Source organism: Chiloscyllium plagiosum, chromosome 12, assembly GCF_004010195.1.
Source record: "Chiloscyllium plagiosum isolate BGI_BamShark_2017 chromosome 12, ASM401019v2, whole genome shotgun sequence".
Classification (NCBI taxonomy): Eukaryota; Metazoa; Chordata; class Chondrichthyes; order Orectolobiformes; family Hemiscylliidae; genus Chiloscyllium; species Chiloscyllium plagiosum.
Genome location: NC_057721.1, coordinates 8,666,558 through 8,690,859, shown reverse-complemented (window position 1 = coordinate 8,690,859; position 24,302 = coordinate 8,666,558). Strand labels below are relative to the sequence as shown.

Genomic DNA, 24,302 nt, shown 5'->3' with positions numbered 1-24,302 from the left:
TAAATTATTAAAACATTTATTAAACACAAGTATCCAGAATCAGTTTTAGTCAGCATATGCACCATACTGAGGAATGTACTTTACAATTCTATAATAATATGCACAACTGTACTCATCCATAAAAATACTCAGACCATAAAAATAACATTACATTCATTTCGGTGAAACAAGTAGAAAGAAAAGCTGCAATACTACTTTTTACAGAAATAGATACGCATCACTGTGTGCAAGCATATGCATCTGGAATATTCAATACAAGTGGTAGTTTAGAAAATTGATAATTATTACTCACCAAAGACATTTAATTTCATTAGATCCTTTCCAGATCATCACAGCAAAGACAAAATAAATCTGATGGGGGAGACTACTATTCAATTACAACAGTCTCCAGTCATTTAGGCACAATATAAACAGCTAAAATGTGTCTATCTAATGAAATTTAGAATCACAACTGTTGTAAATTCGAAAATGAATCTAAAACTGAAAATCCTCATTTGTGAAAATACTTAAAATATTGATTACATTCTGGTGTATTGTACCTTGTTAGTGAAAGATATTAGTCCCAGATATCTGATCCTACAGATCTCAGATGCAACTCCACATTGGTCAATGGTGTAACTGCAGATTCAGCAGTGATATTTCAATCTAGTTACAGCATTTTATGTTTGCATAAATTCTGCTATATACTGCCACAGCTCTTCAGCAGTACTTCTACACGCACGTGAAAATACATCTGTAATCTCACTATAATACAACAAGTCAGTGAATGCGATCACTTGACTTTTCAAAATCTCTAGGCTCAGTACTACCTCACAATGACAGAATGCCACTGCAAAAAGCAGGAGGAAAATAATAAAAACTGCAAGGACTCTACCTGACTTTTTAGTGGGCGTTTTAAATCTGAAGGTGTAAGTTTCTGTAGGTAAAGTAACCTTATCAACATCTTTCAGCCTCACCCTATCCCAATGGCTAGTATTGAAATTTTTCATTACAGGATGCACCTCTACAGAGCAGGAAGGCAATGGGGTTTCCTTTACAATTTTAATTTTACTGCGAAACTCTTGCATCTGTTGTAGAAATAAGACTGGATCAGTGACATCCTTAAATGTCTCTGCCAAAGCAAAAGCTTTTTTCTGTTCTTCAAGAATCATCTTCAATTTATTTATTTCTGGATCATAGGCCTGCATTACCACCAGCTTCATGGTTTCAAAATCTGAAAGAATCTCATTCTTTTTCTGTTCGAGTGTGTGCTGCAACTTAGTAAAATATTCCATGACCTTTTTTGCATCCTTGCTTATTAATTGCAGGGACTTTTTCTTGTCATTTTCTAGTTTCTCAAGACATGACTGCACATCAGCAGAACACCAGGTTTCAAGGCCTTGGAAAAGTCCATCAAAAGCTTCTCTCTCCTCTTTGTAGGCATCATTGATGGCACAGAAGGAATGACCTTCATGATCTCCCATGGTAGCACAAAATCCACAGATTAATTGAAGGTCTGTTGAGCAAAAGATATTCAGTGGTTGTCCACTATGCTTCTTGCAGATTGGAACTTTTGGTATGATCTGAATCCTGTTGTATTTCTCTATTATTCCCCTCAGTGAATAATTCACTTGCAAATTGCTAATTCCCATGGTGGGAGTTTCTTTGCGGCAAGTTGGACATTTAAAAGGGATTTTGGAATGCATACCTCTCCCATTTCCTTCCAAGATGCCTTCTAAACATCGCTTACAGAAATTGTGTGAACAAGGGAGAACCCGTGGATCTTCAAGTAAACAACAACAGATGGGACAGGTCAATTCTTCTTCAAACAGTTCCATTGTCTTTATTTGAGGAAAACAGAAAACAATTAACATTACAAATATACTAATATGTTCAAAATTATTACAAATAATTAGCTGGTTGGTATTGGAACCAACCTTAAATGAATAATAGGTTTGAAGCAGAATAAATTGTTTAGAAATACCATGAATTTAACACTCCTGATGAGTATCTAATCTCAGCCAGGCTGTTAGTAATGAACACATACAAGAGACAAAGAGAGAGCAAATAGTTCATGGACAAGTCAAACCATACCGTACTTCTAAAAATGAATTTGAGAAGAAGCAACGGAAAGCATATAACTGGCCTGGCTTTAGTTGGGATAGAATATGGCACCACTGGGGGAAAAAAAAACAACTTAAAAATAGAACTTTATTAAAATCAATAATGCATATCATGAAAACCATGTAGGAGGTATTGGAAAGGTTACAAAAAAGAGTTATAAGGATATGCCAGAGCTGCAACATTATTAACTATCAGGAAATGATGAACAGGACGGTTAAGAAGTGACATGACAAAGAAATTTAAAATGCTGAACAATTTTATTTGAGGAGACATAGAAATCAGGAATCAGGCCTGTTTTTCTCAAACCTGCTTCCTGTGGGAAAATGATCAAGATTTTCATGGAGGTTAATCCTTAAACTGACATAACTTTACAGGAAGCCTGTCTCTAAGAGTGGTGAATGAGCTTTTGAAGTTGGAGGTCCAATCTGACGCCTTTCAGTTTTTGAAGAAGCACCACAGCAAGTACAAATAATGAATTGGGGGGTCAGCTACTTTCTAAGTACATAATGCAGCCAGGCCTCCACTATGGTGAAGGAAAACCCTCTATATAACCGTATTTAAATATATCCCAAAGACATTGAACTACTGAAGTCATTCAATACAACAGTGGCTTATGATAGGCCACTCCACAGACAACAGACAGCCATGTGGGTTGTGACTCATGTCACATCTAGGCCAGATCAGGTAAGGATAGCAGATTTCTTTCCATAATGTACATTATTCTCCAAAGTGACCAGTTCTTTTCTTGATTTCCATCTGATTCATGTGGCCTGGATTCAAAATCAAGGAAGGAAACTAATGCATAATTTTGATGAAGTTAAATACAAAGTTAAAAAAAGACAACAATAGTGCAAAAGAGAAGACTGGGTTGACCAAAGGTAAACTGTAATGGCAAGAAAATAATTTAATATTCATGTTTTTTAAAGTTTAACAATAAGAATTGTGAGGAAATGTATTATATTTGAATGCTGTGAGTTAAAGCATGAAGTAGTACCTGTCATGACAAAGACATTATTAATACAAGACATCAACATGGAAACAGCAATAAGGCTTCACTTTTCTTTGCTCACCAGTTATTTCCTTTCATAGATTCAAAAAATTCCTACAATACAGAAAGAGGTTATTCAGCCCACTGAGTCTGCATTGACCTTTCAAACAGCATTCAACCCAGACCCACCCCATCCCCATAACTTCACATTTACCATGGCTAATCCACCTAGCCTGCAGTACAAGGTGATTTAACATGGCCAATGCACTTAACCTACATATCTTTGGAATGTGGGAGGAAACCTGAACATTCTGCAGAAACCAACGCAGTCACAAGGAGAACTCGCACACTCCACACAGAGTCACCAAGGTTAGAAGAATTGAACACAGGTCTCTGGTGCTAATCACTATACTACCATGCCAATCTTTTTGTCTGTAATGTCACATCCAAAAAAAAAATGAGAATTTAAAAGTTGAAGTGAAAATGCTGTGGTTCAAGTGAATGCAGTTTCAAGAATTTTAGCTGTTTCAATCTAAAGCGTGAATCTAATCACATCATTAATCTGAAGACCAAACTTATTCTATAACAACTAAAATCAAGCCGAAAATGCGCCGGAAAATTCTATTCAACTGCCTGAGAATATATAGGATTTTGTAACTATCATAGCAGAACATGCCTGAAAATAAGATTGCAGCATAGTGCACTCAAAATCCAAGGAGAAAACGCAGACAGGTAGAAAGAATTCCAGAGCTTTGGTCCTTAGCATCTGAAGGCACAGCTACAAAATGACAGAATGATCAAATGCAGCGATGCTCAAGAGGGCAGGTTACTAAATGTTGAAAAAAAATGCAGAGGATGGAGGGGCCAAGCGATAGCAGGATTTGAAAGCAAGAAGGAAAACATTAAAATCTAGATATTGATTTACCAATGAATGTAATTCAACAGGACAACATTTCTCTTAGCTGCATGGAGCAGCTTGCAGGGACGCGCACGGGTGTTCCTGGGGGCCTGGCGTTCGGACCAGACCGCCATCAGTGGGCGCATCAGTTTGGGCCCCATTTACTAGCCTCTCGGATGGGGAGTTTGCCTGGTGTTGCATGCCCCAGTGGACCAGGACACATGGATAGGGGGCAGGATGGAGTATCAGTGCTTCGATGGAGGCTCATTTGTAGTGTTGCCTGGCAACAGGGCATCTGAAAGCAGACCCGCTGGCTCAGCAAGCAAACTTACAACCAGACAAGGTCTTTTCCTGGAGTGGGGAAGTCCAGAACTAAACGGCATAGGTTTAGGAGAGGGTCAAGATTTTAAAAAAAGGGACCTAAGGGCTAACATTTTCACACAGGGTGTTGCACGTATGGAATGAGCTACCAGAGGAAGTGGTGGAGGCTAGTCCAAATACAACATTTAAAAGGCATCTGGATGCATATATGAATAGAAAGGGTTTAGAGGGATATGGGTCAAGTGCTGACAAATGAGATTAGATGATGTTAGGATATCTGGTCAGCATGGAAGAGGTCTGTTTCTGTGCTGTACACCTCTATAATCAGGAATGTGCCACATTGGCCCAAACAAAGTTTGCACATGAGCAATAAACCCTTTAAACACATGGTTGTATGGCAATGTTAAAGAGGCAGTGCAGTACAACAATGCTTCACACACAGCAAAGGGAATTCAACAGAGCTTTGGAGATGGTGAATGGGATTGGATGAGAGCTATGCGACAGACTTTTGCATCACCTCAATTTTATGGAAGGTAGTTTGTGGGAAACCAGCCAGGAGCCTGTTGAAATAATGAAATCTAGAGATAACAAAAGCATGGATGAGGATTTCAGCAAATAAGTTGAAGCTGGAGCAGAATTAATGATGTCTTTAAGTTGCAAGAACAAAAGATAGGCTATTTGGCCTATTGAGACTGCTCTGCCATTCAATCAGATCATGGCTGATCTGATAATCCTCAACTCCATTTTTCCCCATAATCCATGATTCCCTGAATGATTAGAGATCGGTTTATCTCAGCTTTGAATATACTTAACAACCCAGCCTCAATAGCCCTCTGCAGTACACAATTCCACAGATTCAGTATGCTCTGAGGAGAAGAAATTCCTCCCCATCTGTGGTCTTAAATCTGTGACTCCTTGTTCTAAGACTGTCACCTCTGGTCCTAGCCAGTCCAAGAAGAAACAACTTTTCTGCAGCAACCCTGTCAAGTCCCTCAAGAATCTTTAATATTTCAATAAGGTTTCATTCTTCTAAACTCCAAATCAGTGCAGGTCTAACCTATTCAACCTCTCCTCTTAAAGAAAACTCTCCACACCTGGGATCAATCTAGTGAATATTCTCTGGATTGCCTCCAATACCACTACATCTTTCCTTAAACAAGGGACTCAAAACCGTTCATAGTATTCCAGTTATGGTCTGACTAGTGCCATGTTAAGTTTTAGCAAAACCTCTTTACTTTTATATCCCATTCCTTTTGAAATAAAAGAGCAAAGTGGAGTGCACATTTCATGCTTGTTTGCAAACTCCACCGTAAGACCTAGAGGAGAAGTAGGTTATTCAGCCCATCAAGTCTGCTCTGGCATTCAATGAGATCAAGGCTGCTGATCTGATAATCCTCAACTCTACTGTCTTGCCTTTTCTCCTAACCCTTGATTCTCTTACTGATTACAAATCTCTCTATGTCAGCCTTGACTATACTTAATGATCCAGCCATGACAACCCTCGTGATAACGAATGCCACAGGTTCACTACCATCTATGAAAATAAATTCCTCATCTGTCTTAAATAAGCAACCATGTCAGGGATATAAAGAAATGCTCTTGGTGACAGTTCAGGTAAATGACTGAAAGCTTTGCTTGGGGTAAAATTCAAATGGGGTAAAAACAATGACTGCAGATGCTGGAAACCAGATTCTGGATCAGTGGTGCTGGAAGAGCACAGCAATTCAGGCCTGTCCTCGGATGCTGCCTGAATTGCTGTGCTCTTCCAGCACCACTGATCCAGAGTCAAATTCAAATGGATGACTGTTCCACTCCATTAGTCACTGCTCAAGATGGAAATTCACCCCATAAACTGCAGATAAATGTTGAAAAAAAGGAAATCTCCCCCTCTTCAACCAATGCTCTCCCTCTGCAATGTATAATTAAGTCAGGCAGAGCAGAAACCTACTAGTGAGTCTGAATTCCAATTCTATTACATGTACCTTTTCCCATCTTCTAGTGTCAGTTACATTCGTAAAACAATGAGGAATACTAAAAATGGGTTTAAAGCAAATATACAGAGCGCAGTAAATAATACTGGAGAATTGCAGGCCTGTCTCAAACCAGGAACAGGAATGGAGACAGTATTCTTGGCTATAAAGTATTTAGGAAAGATAATGAAGGGAAGAGGGATGATGTACTTCATGGGTCAAAGACAAAATCTATCTGGTTGAAATTAAGGAACAATATAGGAGCCACTAATCTTACAGGTCTATATTTTAGGTTACCAAATAAAAACGACATTGTGAAATTTCCATTAAAATTTATTTCTGTAAGGTATAAGCAGTACAGATTAAATATTCATTCAGAAATGCAGAATAACAGCTTGTTTTTAAACATTCTCTAGTTCATTTCTTAGGACAATACCTTGACCAGAGTCAAGCTGACTGGGTTAAAACTTGAACAGAGCCTGGCAATTAACTGTAAATCAATCTAACTGACACATTCTCCATGGCAACACCTGTATACTGCTCTCATATCAATACAAACAAACATTTATGTTGTATTTCTTGCAAACTGTCCTGATGATTGCAAGAACGAAGCTTAAGTAAAGTGTGTCTTTTTTTCCAGCAATACTCATGTAAAGATTAACACTAATGAGAGAGTCATTAATTACTCTAACATAGACCAAACATTAGCAGCATTAAGGGTGAAGAGAGGAAGCGATTCAAGAGTAAATTCTTGGTATACAAATGGGTGAGTGATTCACTCCAACAGTCACTGCTTCAGGTGGAAATTCACCCTAGAAGGCAGTGCTGGATCTCTTTGTGGGCAATGAAATGAGACAAGTGGAAAATTCTTCAGCAGTTGAGCATTTGGAAAACAGTCATCATAATATCAAGTTTAAAAAAAGGACATAGAACAATCAAACATGAAAATACTCAACTGGAAGGGTGGTAATTTCAATGAGCTCATGATCAGATAGATTAGAATCAAAAATTGGCAGATAAAACAGTGAATGAGTATTGGGACAAAAACAGAAGTTGCTGAGGAAACCTAGCAGGTCTGGCAACGTGTGGGAAGAGGGCAGAGTTCATATTTTGAGTTCAATAATTCTTCATCAGAACAGTAAATAAACAGGAAAAAGTGGTATTTAAGCTGAAGCCAAAATGGGATAGGGGTAGGAAAAAGGGAGAGGGGAGCAGATAGGTGGAGGCAGAGCCGAGATAGTCATAGTCATAATCATAGTCAGAGATGTACAGCATGGAAAGAGACCCTTCGGTCGAACTCGTCCATGCTGACCAGATATCCCAACCCAATCTAGTCCCATTTGCCGGCACGTGGCCCATATCCCTCTAAACCTTTCCTATTCATATACCCATCCAGATGCCTTTTAAATGTTGCAGTTGTACCAGCCTCCACCACTTCCTCTGGCAGCTCATTCCATACAGGCGCCACACGCTGTGTGAAAACGTTGCCCTTTTGGTCCCTTTTATATCTTACCCCTCTCAGCTTAAACCTATGCCCTCTAGATGAAAGGGATAAGTAAACAAGGAAATTATGGATAGTTGGCCAAGACAAAAGAGCTGAACAAGTGATAACAAGAGCCAAGAGTGAAAATATGGGTTAGCTGTGCTGAATGCAACCCATATAATGTAATAATTGACCTAGCAGTACTTGCAAATGGGTGACAGTGCTAAAAGCAACCCATGTCATAACAGGACTGGGTGTGCAGTGGGTAATAAAATATGGAAGGATGGAATCAGGCTCCAAAGTTACTAACTCAGGTATTGAGTCCTAGAGGCTACAAGGCCCCAAGCGGAAAATGAGATGTTATTCTTCATGCTTGTGTTGAGGTTTGCAGAAAATTAGATGTGGTTCTTTGAGCTTATGCTGAGGCTGTCTGAAACACTGCAGCAGGCCTGTGACAAAAATGTTAACATGGGAAATCTGTGGTGTGTTGAAGTGACAGGGGACTGGATGCTGTTAATCAGTCTGCATTTCATCTCCCCAATGTACAGGAGACCACATTATGAACAATGAATTCAGTACACAAGATTCAATGAAGTGCAGGTAACTCATTGCTTCACCTGGAAGGTATGTCAGGGGCGTTAGATGGTTACGAGGAAGGAGTTAAATGGGCAGGAGCTACATCTTTAGGATTGCATGGGAAGGGGTCTTGTGAGTGTGAGGAAATGTTGGGGATGGAGGCAAAGGGAACAGTCCCTGCGGAATGCTGACAGGGGAAGGGAGGGGAATGTGTGTCTGGTCATGGCATCTCATTGGAGATGGAAATGATGGAAATGGATGCTTACTATATTTTTGGATGCAGAGACTGGTGGTGCTGATAAGTTAGGACCAGAGGTATCTTATCATTGTCGTGGGAGGGAAGGGAAGGGGTAAGGACAGAAGTGCAGGAGATCGGTCAATTATGGATAAGGATCTTGTCAACCGTAGTGGCAGGTAATTCTCGATTGAGGAAAAAAGGTTAACATTTCTGAGCCCCCCCGCCCCCCCGGGTAATTTGGCATATTCAGAACAGATACAACAGAGACGAACAGATACAACAGAGACAGAGAATCCTGGAGAATGGAATTGACCCCACACAGGAAGCAAAGTGTGAGGGTGTGTAGTGGAGGTAACGGTGGGAGTCAGTGGGTTTGTAGTGTATATTGGTGATCAGCATATCCCCAGAAATAGAAATATAGATGTTGAGGAAGGAAAGGGAGGAGTCAGAGATGGATCAGATGAGTGCAGGGTGGAAGTTAGAAACAAAATTAATAAACTTTTCCAATTCCAAACAAGAGAGGGAAGTAGCACTGTTAGTGTTATCAAGGTACTGAAGAAGAATTGTGGGAAGGGACCTGATTAGGATCGGAACAAAGAATGTTCCAAAGACCCACAAAGACAGAGGCATAACTGGGACCCATGTGGGCACGCATGGCTTCACCTTTGACTTGAAGAAAGTCTCCTCACACTCCCACAGCACTCTCCCATACAATCACAGAAGAATGTAATGCCTAGCTGTTTACCTCCTCTCTCTTCACCATTTAAAGCCCTAGACGTACCAGCAATTTATCTGTACTTCATTCAACCTAGTTGACTGTATTCGCTACAATGTGCTCTACACTGGAGAAAGGAAATGCACTTATAGTGACCATTTACATAATACCTACCTCTGTCTGCAGAAATGACCCCAAGTGGTTACCTGCCTCTTCAACACATCACTGTGTTCCCATGCCAATATTTCTGTCATATAGACCTGCTGCAGTATTCCAGCTCGCCTCAGCACAAGCTTGAGGAACAACATCTCAATTTCTGCTTGGGACCCCTTCAGCCTCAAGGACTTGATATCAAGTTCAATAACTTTAGAGCCTGATTTCCTCCTTCTATGTTTTTTACCCACCCCACACTTGGTCCTGTTATAATGTAGGTTTCTTTAACCATAGTGATCCATTCACACATTCTCCTAGGCCCATTACCACACTGTATGGGTTGCATTCAGCACAGCTAATCCACTTAGCTTACCCACTTATTATGTTTTATTCAGCTCTTAGAGTCATAGAGATATACAGCATGGAAATAGACCCTTCGGTCCAACCCGTCCATGCCAACCAGATATCCCAACCCAATCTAGTCCCACCTGCCAGCACCCGGCCCATATCCCTCCAAACCCTTCCTATTCATATACCCATCCAAATACCTTTTAAATGTTGCAATTGTAGCAGTCTCCACCACTTCCTCTGGCAGCTCATTCCATACACGTACCATCCTCTGTGTGAAAAAGTTGCCCCTGAGGTCTCTTTTATATCTTTCCCCTCTCACCCTAAACCTATGCCCTCTAGTTCTGGACTCCCCGACCCCAGGGAAAAGACTTTGTCTATTTATCTTATCCATGCCCCTCAATTTTGTAAACCTTTATAAGGTCACCCCTCAGCCTCCAATGCTCCAGGGAAAACAGCCCCAGCCTGTTCAGCCTCTCCCTGTAGCGCAAATCCTCCAACCCTGGCAACATCCTTGTAAATCTTTTCTGAACCCTTCAAGTTTCACAACATCTTTCTGATAGGAAGGAGACCAGAATTGCTCTTTTTCTATTCTGGCTTGCTATCCATAATCTCCCTGTTTATCAACTCCTTTCATATCTCCCTCTCTCTATGGGGTCTGCCTCCACCTATTTGCTCATCTTCCCCCCCAACATCTCCACCCTGCCTCCCAGTTTAGCTTCAACACGTATACCATGTTTTCATAGCTACTTGCAGATTTGAAGAAGAGTCACCAGCCTCGAAACATTGTCTCGGATTTCTATCTATCCACAGATGCTGCCAGACCTGCTGAAATTCTGCAGCAATTTTTGTTTTTATTTCAGATCTCCAGCATCCACAGTTCTTTGCTTTATTTTCACAAGTAATGGGAGCCTTTCAAGTTGGATTACAGATAAGACATTTCCACATTAAGGAAAGGCAGCATACATAAAGCTATAGGTCTCAGGATCACAAAAGCCTTTGAGATTACAATGAAATAGAAAAAGGAGATGCGTGGTAAAATGTCAGGCTCATAATACAGTAGAAGATCGTGCTAGCTTCAGAGAGTACATGGGGAACTAAAAATGAAATTAAGGGCAAAGAGACTACATAAAAATATATTGCAAGATAACAGAAATGGGGAACCTGAAAATAGTCAAAGGAACGGAGGGGCTGATTAAGAATGAAAAAGCTATGGCTCAGATTCTAGTTGAGTATTTTGCTGATATAAAAGTTTGAATATGTGTACAAAGAGATTCAAAAACAGCTTCTTTGCCGTTATCTGACTCTTGAACTGACCTTTCAAATGTTAGTTTGATCACTCTCTCTGCACCTGTCACACTGTATTCTGCACTCCGTTCTGTTACCTTGATGCACTTTGCATGGCGTAATCTGCCTGTATAGCAAAACAACACTTTTCACTGTACATCGGTACATGTGACAACAAATGATCAAATAAAATTTTAAAAGATGAGGATGCTGTTAATGTTACAATATGCAAGGTGGCAGTACAGAAATTGGACAGGATTTAAAACATATAAGCAGTGGTACTTAAAAGATTGACAGACTATATGGGACGCATATTTGCTAATTTGCTGAGGGAGGCATCAATATCTGTGACTTTAGATCTTCCAATCCTGCTTAAGTGCAAGGGTTGTGCCAGAGGATTGCACATATCACAGCTTATTAAGAACAGGGAGAGAAATAAAGCAGGCAAATTACAGCCATTCAGTCCAATGTTGATGACAGAGAGAAACAAGAATTCAAGACTAGTTTAATTCTCATTGGGAAAAGTAAGGATTAATAAATCGACAGCCAACTCAGCAATTTATTAAGTTCTTTACTGATTAGTAGGGCTTAGTGAAGGCAATTCAGTTTATGTTGGATATATATATATATATTTTCAAAAAGAGACTTATTTAAATACCACCCACCTTTCATTACCTCAGGTAATTTTTACAAGCAACTGTTTTTAAAGTGTAAGGCAGGAAGTGAGTTAAAATTGGGTCACTTCCTCATTCATTGCTCTAATTTCAAAGCAGCAGTGACAACACGGGTATGAAAGTCACACAGACAGTAACTTGAAGGAGCAATGAACAATTTATTTAAAATGCAGGAATAATACATTGGAAACCCTAGTACAGAGGAACCTCGATTATCCAAATATCAATTATCTGAATATCAGATTATCCGAAGGAGATCGCGAGGTGAGGATAAGAAACAGTACGTCAAAGAGGCGTTTCAACCCTGATTGCGTCTTTTGTTTACCAGTACAGTGATTAAAAACAAACTCGGCTCATTGAAATGCTGCCGAGAACAGTCCTAGACAATCAAGTCACGTCTCCAAATGACTGACTTCCCGCTCGCGCTCTCCCCACACTTTCCCTGGAGTTCTACACAGGGGTGTACCCTAAACCTCTCTTCCTCATATAATCTCTCCAACATTGTCCTGTACAGAGCAGAGGTGGAACTTGTCAAAAGGTTGCAGTAAAAAGTGGTGTGTCTGCGTGCACACACACAATTTGGAAACTTATCCCATAAAAGGCAGCAGCAGTCTTACTGTTGGTGTACAGTCTGGCTGCCCCAGGCTGGACGGGGTGGTGGTGGGGGTTGGTGGTGGGCGGTATGTGTGTGTCAGCGGGGGCGCGGACAGGAATTGGATGAGGGGAGCAGACTTCTCAGAAAACTCCGAGCTCAGAGGAAATCGATTAACCAAATAATCAATCAATTTTCCGTACGAGATAGTGCCCATCCATCTCATTCGGATAATCGAGTGCCTCTGTAGTTGACATTAGGACAATGACTCTGTGAGCAATATTAATAGATTGAACTTGGATTCCATGGCACAATTTCAAATTGTTCAGATGATATAAAATTCAGAAACCTAGTAAGCAATGAATATTATTGTAATAGACTTCAGGAGAAAACAGTTCTGTGTACAGTCACAGGGTAAATAATAACCAAACAGAAAAAAAATGTTAAGAGATAATTTTTGGGCAAGAAGAAACAAGTAAATCCAAATGTCACAATTTTAAAAGAGATGTAAAATCAGATGCCTTAACGTGCATCAACACTAATTTGTCAAGGTGACAAACCAAGTTGGTGGGCTACTAAAGAAATGTATAATGTCAATGTCAACAATTTGTGTATTTATAATTTTATAAGTGTCTTTATAAACAGAATACAGCATGCAAAAGCAAGGAGCTTATGCTGATTTGTTCCCAGGTGAAGTAATGATATCCAATTCAGGTATCCTCCACCAAGTGTGTTCACAAGGCTTTAGAGAAAAGAGACAAAATGGTACTGCAGATGTAGAAAGGATGCAAGTTACATTGAGAATCAGAAAAAAAACTGGGGCTATTATCCTTACAGCAGAGCACCCGGGTCCCAGGCTCAATTCGAGCCTTGGGTGACTGCCTGTGTGGAGTTTGCAAATTCTCCTCATGTCTGCGTGGGTTTCCTCCGGGTGCTCCTGTTTCCTCTCTCAGTCCAAAAATGTGCAGGTTAGGTGAACTGGCCATGCTAAATTGCCCGTAGTGTTAGGTGAAGGGGTAAATGTAGGAAATAGGTCTGGGTGAGTTGTGCTTCGGCAGGGCGGTGTGGACTTGTTGGGCCGAAGGGCCTGTTTCCACACTGTAAGTAATGTAATCTAAGTATATGAATGGGAAGGGTTTAAGAGGGATATGGGCCAAGTGCCAAGGATATCTGGTCAGCATAGACGAAGAGCCTGTTTCTGCACTGTACATCTCTATGACTCTTACCTCATCTTGTCTATGTGTGGTTCCAAATCCACAGCCCATGCAGTTGACTCTTAACTGCCCTCTAAAATGACTCACTAAGCCCTTCAGTTGTATCAAACTGCTAAAAAGTTTGAAAGGAAACAAAATGGGACCACCCAACATTGACAGAGGGAATGGAAACAAAAACAGGTAACTCTGCCTTGTCGACCCTGCTTATCTAAATGACATGGTCAGAAGGATACTGGTATTCTTAAAGTACAGGATCCAAGCAGCAACTAAAATCAGATTCCAGGAAAAGATAAAGTAAATTGAAGAGAATGGACGTGGGATTCAAAAATTTATCATGAAGGATATTTCCTAAATTAATCAAGGAAAGTTATTACTTCAAACACTAGGGAACAAAAATTTAAAATGGGAAGTGTTTAATATGCGTTAATTATACACACAGACTAAAGAAACTGGGGTCGTTCTCTTTAGCGTAAAAAAATTTAAAGTAAGATTTAACCGAAGTGTTCAAAATCATGACAAGTTTTGACTAAAACTAAGAACGGAAACGATCTCCACTGGCAAGAAGGTTGGCAATCAGACTTTAAGGTTTTAAAAATAACTGGCAAAAGAATCAGAAGGGAGTTGAAGGATTTTTTTTTAAATGCAGAAAATATAATCATCTATCCAAAAGATTTTAAGAAGCAAACACAAGTATCTTCAAAAGAAAAATTGGACACATACATGAAACTAAAACTCTACAGTTCTACAGGGTAAAATAAAAAGGCCTCAGTACCACCTGATTCAATTATTCCAAGTCAGGTAAAATCTGGAGACAACTGTTTCATTTAAGGAACAAAAGCTTGGAAGTGAGAAATCAAGGAACGACATTTACCCAGACAGTGTTAATAGCCTTGAGGCACAATTCATACAGTTCCTTGAGAAAGAGGCTTTGAAGGAAATAGTGAAATAGATCTGTGAGAGTGAGATGACTTGTTAGACCCAATGGTCAGTCCACATGCCGATAAATCCAAAATCATTTGAACCTGAACAACCATAGCATTTTTCATTGTATTAGTTTATGAAATTGTTGTGATTAACACTTTACACAGCTGTGAATTGATGTGGCATTCACTGCATACTCAAAATATCACTTTGACCTTTCAAATAAGGAACTTGTGCTAATAAGCTGAAGTTGATCATTTCCTATAAACATATTGTTTCTCAGGGTGGGTTGTGTGGATTGTTAAAACACTGGTAAGCAACTAATTGCACACAGTGCAGCACTAAAAGGAGACATGATATTAACAATTTCTATGTATAATCATTTTGCAACTATTCAGTTTAATTAAACTTGTCCCTCCAGTAAACCAACTTCCTATTGTAGCATCTAGTTGCTTTCATGATGTTTGAAATATTTCATGTCTGACGAAGTCCAATAGTTATTTCAAACATCTTTATTTGGTTAAAAAGTTCATCTTAATATTGGTTTTACATTTAAAGAAATATTGCATTATATAGCATGTTACATTACTTAGGCCATCCCAGTATAGCTAATGACATACTTTAAAAATATTTGTGGGGAATTCTGCAGCCCATTTACACACAACTTTTTTTAAAAAAATATTCAATCATGGGACATGGGAGTCACTGGTCAGAATTTATTGTCTATACCTAAATGTCCTTGAGAAGGTGGTGGTAAGCTGCTTTCTTGAACCACTGCATAACATGTGGTGCAGATTGACCCACAATGCTCTTAGGGAGAGAACTGAAAGATCTTGACCCAGCAACAGTGAAAGAATAGCAATATATTTCAGTCTGGATGGGGAGTAGCTTGGAGGGAATTTGCAGGTGGTGGTGTTCCCATGTATCTGCTGCTCTTGTCCTCGATGGGAGTAGTCATGGTTTGGAAGGTGCTGTCTGATGATCTTTCATGAATTGCTGCAGTGCATCTTGTAGATAGTACATACTGCTGTGATTCAGTGTCGGTGGTGGAGGGAGTGGATGCAAATGGATATGGTGTCAATCAAGTGGGCTGTTTTGTCCTGGATGTGTCAAGCTTCTTGACTATTGTTGGTGCTGCACCCATCCAGGCAAGTGGGGAGTACTGCATCACAATCCCCACTTGTGCCCTGTAGCAGATGGACACGCTTTGGGGAAATCTGGAGGCGAATTACGTGCCACAGTATTCCTGGCCTTTGACCTGCTCAATAGCCAATGTGTTTGTGATGAGTACAGTTGCATTTCTGGTCAATGATAACCCTAAGGATGTTGGTATCAGGGGATTCAGTGATAGTAATACCATTGAATGTCAAAAGGGCAGTGATTAGATTGTTTGTTATCGGAGATGGTCATTGCCTGACATTTGTATGGTCTGAACGTTACTTGCCACTTGTCAGCCAAAGCCTGGATATTTCCAGATCTTGTTGCATTTGAACATGGGTTGTTTCAGGATTTGAGGAGTGAATGATGCTGAACATTGTGCAATCGTGGTCAAACATCCCCAATTCTAACCTTATGATGGAGGGAAGGTCATTGATGAAGCAGATAAAGATGGTTTTGAGGAACTCCTGCAGAGGTATCTTAGAGCTGAGATGACTGACCTCCAACAACTGCAACCATCTTCCATGTGCAAGGTATGACTCTAACCGTTGGAGGGCCTTCCCCTTGGGGAGGGAATTGAAGGATTTTGATCCAGCAACAGTGAAGAAACAGCTATATATTTCCAAGTCAGGTTGGTAAGTGGCTTAGAGGGGAACTAGCAGGTGATTATGTTCCCATGTATCTGTTGCTCTTGTCCTTCTCGATGGAAGTGGTCTGGAAGGTGATGTCTAAGGATCTTTGGTGATAACCATTGATTCCAGTTTTGCTCAGACTCCTTGATGCCACACTCAGTCAAATGTGGCCTTGATTTTAAGAGCTAATCATTCTTATTTCACGTCTGGAATTCAGCTCTTTTGTTCATGTTTTGACCAAAGCTCTAATGAGATCAGGAGCTGAGTAACCCTAGCAGAATCCAAACTGAGTGTCAGCGAGTAGGTTATTGCTGAGCAGGTGCTGCTTAATAGCACTGTTGATGACACTTTTCATTACCTTATTGAAGACAGAGCATAGATTGATGGGACAGTAATTGGCAATGTTGGATTTGTCCTGATTTTTATGTATAGGACCTACTTGGGCAATTTTATACATTGTTGGGAGATGCCAGTCTTGCAACTGTACTGGAAGAGCTTGGCGAGGGAAGTGGCAAGTTCTGGAGCCAGAATGTTGGCAGGGTCCACAGCCTTTGAAGTATCCAGTGCCTCCAACCATTTCTTGACAATCACATGGATTGAATCAAATTGGCTGAAGATTGGCCTCTGTAATCTTGGGAACCACTGGAGGAAGCCAAGATGGACTACCCACTAGGCACTCCTGGCTAAAGATTGCTGCAAATGCTGCAGCATTATCTTTTGTACTGATGTGTTGGGCTCTTTCACCATTGAAGGTGGGGATATTTGTGGTGACTCCTCCTCCAGTGAGTTAATTGTCCACCACCATTCATGACTGGATGTGGCAGGACTGCAGAGCTTAGTTCTTCTGTATTGTGATGGCTGTGGGATCATTTAGCTCTGTCCATCAGTTGCTGCTTATGCTGTTTGGCACACCTGTCTTATCTGAAAATGTGTTGCTGGAAAAGCGCAGCAGGTCAGGCAGCATCCAAGAAACAGGAGAATCGACGTTTCGGGCATAAGCCCTTATTTTTAGGAATGCTGGATGCTGCTCTTAGCATGCCCTCCTACGCTCTCCATTGAACCAGGGTTTATCCCCAGCTTGATGATAATAGTCGACTGGAGTATATGCTTGGCCATGAGATTGTGCTCAAGTACCATTCAGCTGCTGTTGATGGCACACAGTGTCTCACAGATGCTTAGACTTCACTTGTTAAATCTGTTCAAAATTTATCCAACTTAGCCCATATTATTGCCACACAACACAATTGGAGAGTATTCTCTCAATGGAGAGGTGCATTTGCAGATTGATTAGGATGAGGTCAATTATGTTTTTCCCTCTTCACAAACAAAATCAGAAGTTGCTGGAAAAGCTCAGCAGGTCTGGTAGCATCTGTGCAGAGAAATCAAAGTAATGCTTCAGGACCTGTGACCCTTCCTCAGAATGTTTTTCCCTCTTGTTGGTTCCCTCCCCACCTGCCACAGACCTAGTCTAGCAGCTACTCAACTGTGCTGCTGCCAGGCCTTCATGGGGTCAATGTTGAGGATTCCCAGGGAACTCCCTCCTGACCATATACCACTGTCCCTCCACCACCGAAGGATCTGTCCTGCCGCTGGGACAGGACCTATTCAACGATTGTGATAATGGTGTCTGGGACAGAGTCATATTCGTGGAATTATGTCTGACAATGTTGCCTGTTGCTTGACTAGTCTGTGAGACAGCTCTCCCATTTTTGGCACTAGCCCTCAGATGTTAGTCAGGAGGACTTTGCAGGTTCTACAGGTCTGTTTTTGTCATTGCCTTTTCCAGTGCTTCAGTTATGCCAGGTGGCCTGTCTGGTTTCATCTCTTTGTTGAGACATCATTGCGATTGGTATAATTAAGTGGCTTGCTAGACCATTTCAGAGGGCAGTTGAGAGTCAATCACATTGCTATGGGTCTGGAGACACATGTAGGCCAGACCAGGAAAGGATAGTGTATTTCTTTCCCTAGTGAGCCAGATTGTTTCCAACAATCAACACTAGTGTCATGGTCATCAGTAGTTTCTTAGATCCAGATTTTTTTTTAAATTAAAATTTCACCATTTGCCTTGGCAGGATTTCAACCCAGGTCCCCAGAACATTAGCTGAGCTTCTGGATTAATAGTTGAGCAATAATAGCACTAGGCAATTGCCTCCCCATTCCATGGTTCCATGATGATGACCAGATAATTTTACTTCCTTAAAAAAAAAGGTATTGTCACTTCTATCCCATTTTCCTTTTAAGCAATACTCTGGAATGACTGTGTATGCTGCATTTAATATTGATACTTTACAGCTATTCTGTTTTATGTTTTTTCCCCCCACATTGGCTGGAATTTCTCTCATCTTTCCTCTCAGCTCATTCCCTTTAAACTTGGAATCAATGTGTAGATAAACAGCATCACGCCATTACCAAACGCACTGACTTTTCAATTCAGATGCCTGTCAAAATATCCCATAGCACCACTCAAAGAACAAGAAGTTCTCCTGGATCCCAGTCAACATTCCTCCCCTAACCAAAACAGAAATAAATATAGTCTAACATAACTGATTCTCCTCACTTGTTGATCTCAGCAGAAAAACTGGCTGCCATATCTGCCTAGACTGCACTTCAAAAGCAATGATTGTAACAACTTAAAGCTCTTCACAAAATGTGACACAGGGACAAGAGTAGGCCAAGATCTTGTTTTTGGTTTTGTCTGATAACATTCTTGTGAAGTGCCTTGGGATGTTTTACATTTTTAAGGTGCTATACAAATGCAAATTGTCAAAGAAAACAAACATCCGAGCATACAATTAAATCATAGCTATGAATACATCAACTCCAAAGTCTTGATATCGTTACTCAATACAAACCTATCAATCTCAAAAACAGCAATTCATTTGTATTGATGGCCTTTGAACGGAAAGAGCGTCCCAGATTTCCATGCTTTTTACAAAAGTGGTATTTCCTGATTTCAATCTAGAAATACATGGCTTTCATTTATATTCCCTTTTAAAACTGTCAGTTTTTATTGATGTACCTCATTGAATCCTTTTATATCTTGATCAGATCACTTCTCTGTCTTCAGTAGTCAAGGAAATTCAAGCTGTGCAGCCTAAATTATGTAACCTGTGAAAATGAACCTTCCAGCTCAGCGAGCAAACCTACATCCAGAGCCTCAACCTGAACTACAAAATCTTCTCAAAATTCGCTAACTTGTCCCCTTTAATCCTTGGTATAATGAATACATAAGCAATGTTCTGAAGGAAATATTGTGTTCAGGTGCATTCAGATATTATTTATCCTTGTACAAAATCTTGGTCAAGAATGTCATGTCCAGTTGTGGTCTCTCACGTGATGGTATATCATACTAAGGATGAAGAGAAAACTTCTTAGACTATTACCCAATACAGTTATCCAGATAAGCTGTAAAGTCCTAGCTCAGTCTATGTAGACCTAAGATGATCTGATTGAGGCACACAAGCTGATTGAAGAATAGATTGGTTCCACTGAAATGTTAGATCTCAGGAGGTGGTTTCCTTCCCAGGAACAGTTAATCTTTGGAACTCTTGCCATTTTGTATGGTGAATCTGCTCAATTCCTTCAAACAAGAGCTGAGTCTATTCCTGGTTGTATAGTTTACCACTCACAAAAGAGAAGCACTTCAGGGCTGCAGGGATCTCTTGAATAAACCTGGCTTTCCCAGCAAGTGAGTTGAAGATTAATTTTCTAGATATTCCCATTCCCCTACCCATCACCCTTCCACGAAATTGTAATTCAAAATTTGTCTGTAACCAACTAATTTGTGACACATAGCAAACCTCAGTTAGTAAATGTGACAATGGAAATCATATCTACTGTAGGTTTTGCATTTTGTCAAGTGACTCAGTAGATTAATACATCTTTTAGTGTGATCCTAGTCAGACAGAAAATCTTCTAGGTGAGATGGTCAATGCTGTGTCAGTTAATGTCAACCAAGAAAGTAGCTAGGCATTACAAAACAAAACAGAGTTTTGATGTTTGGGATTAAGGAGAGCAAAATCAGCAAGTCATAGAGATGTACAGAATGGAAACAGACCCTTCAGTCCAACTTGTGCATGCTGACCAGATATCCCAACCCAATCTAGTCCCATATCTGCTTCTACTCTCAACGGAAACGATCACTGGTGCATGTTATTCAAGAATATGATCAAGCTCATTTGTTAGGGTCCCACGGTCCATCAATCTTCCAAATTGAATAACTGGGTCTTTATTTTAGAAATGATCATACAATGAGCTACAGAGCTACACAACAGATGCATTGTGAGTCCAATGTAAGTTGCTCCTTTTTGAAATAGGAGGGAGAAGAAAGTAAGAATTGAAAGGAATGAAGAACAAGATACTGCACTCAGCACATTCATATCTGGCATTGTAAACAGCTCAGAACATGTACATCAGGATATGTGACACTGCTGCCCCTTTAACAAGGCTATTTTGTCCTTGGTATTTTTCAAGAGAGGTCATAAAAGCAGATATGCTGAATTGTCTACTTTAACAATGGCAGGTGAATGGCCAGTTCTCTCAGTTCAGGTTTTTTTCCAGTTTGGTTTAGTTTTTAAAACAGGTAGTCAGAAGTTGCTGCAATGAGGAAAGGTTCCATACTTCAGCAGATGATCCCTGTCTGACTTTTCTCTCTGAAATCTCTCCTGCCTGTGTTTGACTTTACCTTTTGTCAAGGGATGTGTTTATGGGATAGTAAGGGAATTGAACAGCTCCTTAGTTAAGTTGTGATATTGAGTTGGTTGAGTTTTCAAATAGTTAAGTTATTCTAAATTCTGTCTTCTTTTGTTCATGTTTCAACTGTAATGTTTAAATAAATTCTGCTTTGCTTAAAGATGAGTGGTTTAACCAGCTGCATCACACCTGGAACACCCACTTCACATCTGCTTTTAAAAATAAGAAAAAAAGTTAGGGTCTAGGCTACCTTTTTGAAATAGTTTTGAGGACGTCTGGCCCATAACAGGCATTTACTTGAAATTCTTTGCGACAGTAAGGGTGGTCAACAAACAATTACTATGTATGCCCAGACACTTTCAAACTTCTTGAACTGCTTTATTCCCTATTTGTGAAGATGATTAACTCAGGGACAATTTAGAAAAAAAAATCCTTAATGAAAACAGATTTCTGTGGATACTGGAAATCCAAAATAAAAACAAAAAAATTTGCTGGAAAAAACAATGAAATATCTGTTTTGAGAGAGAAACTGAGTTAACACTTAAGATCTGTGGTTTAACCAGCTGCAGTATCAGAACTGAAAAAGTTAGGGCTGCACTAGGTTTTGAGCAAGGACTGAGTGGAAGGACAAAAGGTTGATCTTTGGGTGGAAATCAGAAGAGGTCTGCTGAGAGTTCTGCTTCCAGATAATGGAGACTGGGCAAGAAAAACAAACCATGATGTGCTTGCATCAGAGGCACTGTGGCTAAAAGCAAACATATACAGAAAACAAAATGGGGCAGAGATAACAGTATGAAATTGTTGAACTTAATAGAGTCCATAAAGTTATAAAGCATCTAAACGAACTGGTCTATGACCTTGTAACATTCCAGGAAATCCTCAATTTGATTTCCATTTACACACATGACTAATGCCTGTTTCTGTCAGAGGTACGCTTGTGGATCAGTGGATAGGGACATGGTAGACTATGGTTGACAGCTGAACGACTTGCCAAACATCCAAATCAGCACACTGCAGGTTACATAGGATACAGATGATTATCACACGGTATTTAAAGACCATGTCCTGAGCTGATCTCCCAGTCCCAATAAGATAGAATAATACAATTTTTATGAGGTAAGATTTTTCAGCCAGTGTTAAAAATGAAATGCTGGGGCAGCTTTAAGGGCATAGTATAGAATACATACCCTGACCTAAATAACCAAAATACAAGTAGTAAAAGGGATACATTAATATTATCACACACCCCCACATCCAATTTTGCCAATGGCTAAATCACTGTTTGATATCAAAATGAGTGTTTGGTTCCAACTTACTATAAATATGATTTATCCACCTCTAACATTACAAAATGAGTCACAATATCTGTCTGAATTCAAAGTAATGTTTATATCTGGAGATATAGGTGAAAACCTAGATCCGTTTCGTAGGTTAGCAAATACTATCTGCTCAGTTTTTTGTGCCAACAATGTGGAATTAAACAGTCACTTGCAAAGCAAACTGCTGTAGCAAATTTATTTTTCAGTTACTAGATCATCGGGAATGATAAGCATCAGATGTTTTACAATCAGGCTTGATTCCTCTAACCAACAAATGCACGTTTGTCTCCAAGCGAATACCGTTGGCCTTAACAACATTTTCCCAGCCGTTACACCCAAGCTGAACCAGCCCCTGAAATGCAGACACCGAGCTAACAGTTCGTCTCCCTTTGAACTGCCACGGTTCATATATTTGGACTACGGGTATTTATTTATTTAAAAAGTGTCCTAATCATAACCCATTTTCTGTTCTGAGACTGTCAGTTGTTCCTTTGCTTGCTGGGCATTTGCAGCGTCTAACCACTGATACCTCCCCAACTGGAAACATCGCGTCGCCATGATACAATGGAGTTTCATTTTCTCGACACCAACTTCCTGGTTTGCCTGCAAGCTCCGACAGGAGTCGGGCACGTTCCACTTACACACAGAAGGCCATCGCATATACACGCCCATATTTAGCGATTGGTTTTGAAAAAGGATAACATATTGCAAATGAAACAGCGGAAAAACGTTTCCCGCACTCCTGTTGAATGTATGCTTACCCAAATAAAGCATCTGTCGTCTTAACAACTGTCAGCAGATCTCCATAGGTTTGCCAGGTAGCAGTGTATCGCTTTGTTGTTCACCACGAAGGCTACACTGAGCAAGCGTCAGAGTAAAGTGTTCAAATGCACCGGAAGCACCATTTTATAATACTGTAAATGTATTCGTTTCCTATGCAGGCACACTTTCCAGAAAGCTAGGAATTATAAAAAGCACCAAATTGCAAAAAAATACATAAAACAATTTGAAAAGAAATCAAAAAGGGGGAATGTGGGCCCTTTTAGGGTCAGTGGAGATAATGAATAATAAGGGAAGGCAAACATGATAAATGCTGGATATTCAGTAGATAGTAGAGTAATTTACAACACAAAACGAACTTTAAATTTCTGATGGACATTACACAGGATCTGTAACCATCCCAGAAGATCTCCAACTTTGAGTTAAACTCTTGAGATTTTGGAGGATTCTGACCTGGATAGTTACCCAGGAAATATTACAGGATTAAAATCAGTTCTAACTCCTAGATAACTATGCAACTAACCCCTCAGTCATTCACGCTCGTTCTCACCATCTCCTGGCCCTTCATCCAATAATTGAACCTCCCCTCAATGCATCACTCCCGACTCCAACCCCACCCATCATGCCCCAACCTTACCTCACTTGAGCACCCTCTCTGATCTCCTTATCTGGCCTATCCACTCACCCTACACCTAAAACTTACTGTCTCTCTATCATCTTTCAAAGAGGCTTTGGACCTTAAATTTTGCTTACTTACTGGAATACAACTTCTAATCCCATTATCAGAGGTAGCTTTCACAGATTTCCTGCACTCTATGCTGACAGAATGCTTGGAGATTTCTGCCAAATCCTCTGTTGGAATATAGACTGAAATGTCCTGTGCAACATTTTTTCTGATCGGCAAGACAAATAGAAATTCAAACCCAGATTGGAAGATTTGAGCCTTTGTCCCACAATTCAGAAGGCTGTACCTTTGAATTTGAAAATTGCAAACATTACTCCAAGAGTTAAGGATGCGGAAATGATCAGGGACAGTGTTACTGGCGACTTGAACATGTAAGGGAAATATTGTCTGAATACTTTATTAGAGTTTTTGAGGAGTTCTCAAACAGAGTGGATAGAGAGGAATCAGTAGACGTGTTGTATTTAAACTTCCAGAAGACATTTGATAAGATACCTCACAAAAGGTTAAATCATCAGATAAGAGCGTTTGGTTTTGGAGGCAGTAGGTTGGAATGGA

At 40.1% G+C, this 24,302-nt stretch overlaps 1 protein-coding gene across 3 annotated transcripts; it reads right to left on the bottom strand.

The window, feature by feature from the left end:
- Positions 1-23,534, bottom strand: trim13 (tripartite motif containing 13). Of its 3 annotated transcripts, XM_043700427.1 has the most exons (4): positions 23,044-23,534; positions 11,111-11,207; positions 3,174-3,205; positions 1-1,820 (listed from the first exon to the last, which is right to left on the bottom strand). In XM_043700427.1, exon 4 carries the CDS (start codon positions 1,815-1,817, stop codon positions 660-662), a length of 1,158 nt encoding a protein of 385 aa, XP_043556362.1. In that variant the 5' UTR covers positions 1,818-1,820; positions 3,174-3,205; positions 11,111-11,207; positions 23,044-23,534; the 3' UTR covers positions 1-659. The 3 variants fall into 3 exon arrangements, with proteins under 3 accessions (XP_043556362.1, XP_043556360.1, XP_043556363.1); XM_043700425.1 differs by lacking the exon at positions 3,174-3,205 and having other exon boundaries at positions 23,044-23,533; XM_043700428.1 differs by lacking the exons at positions 3,174-3,205; positions 11,111-11,207.
- Positions 23,535-24,302: the final 768 nt, after the last annotated feature.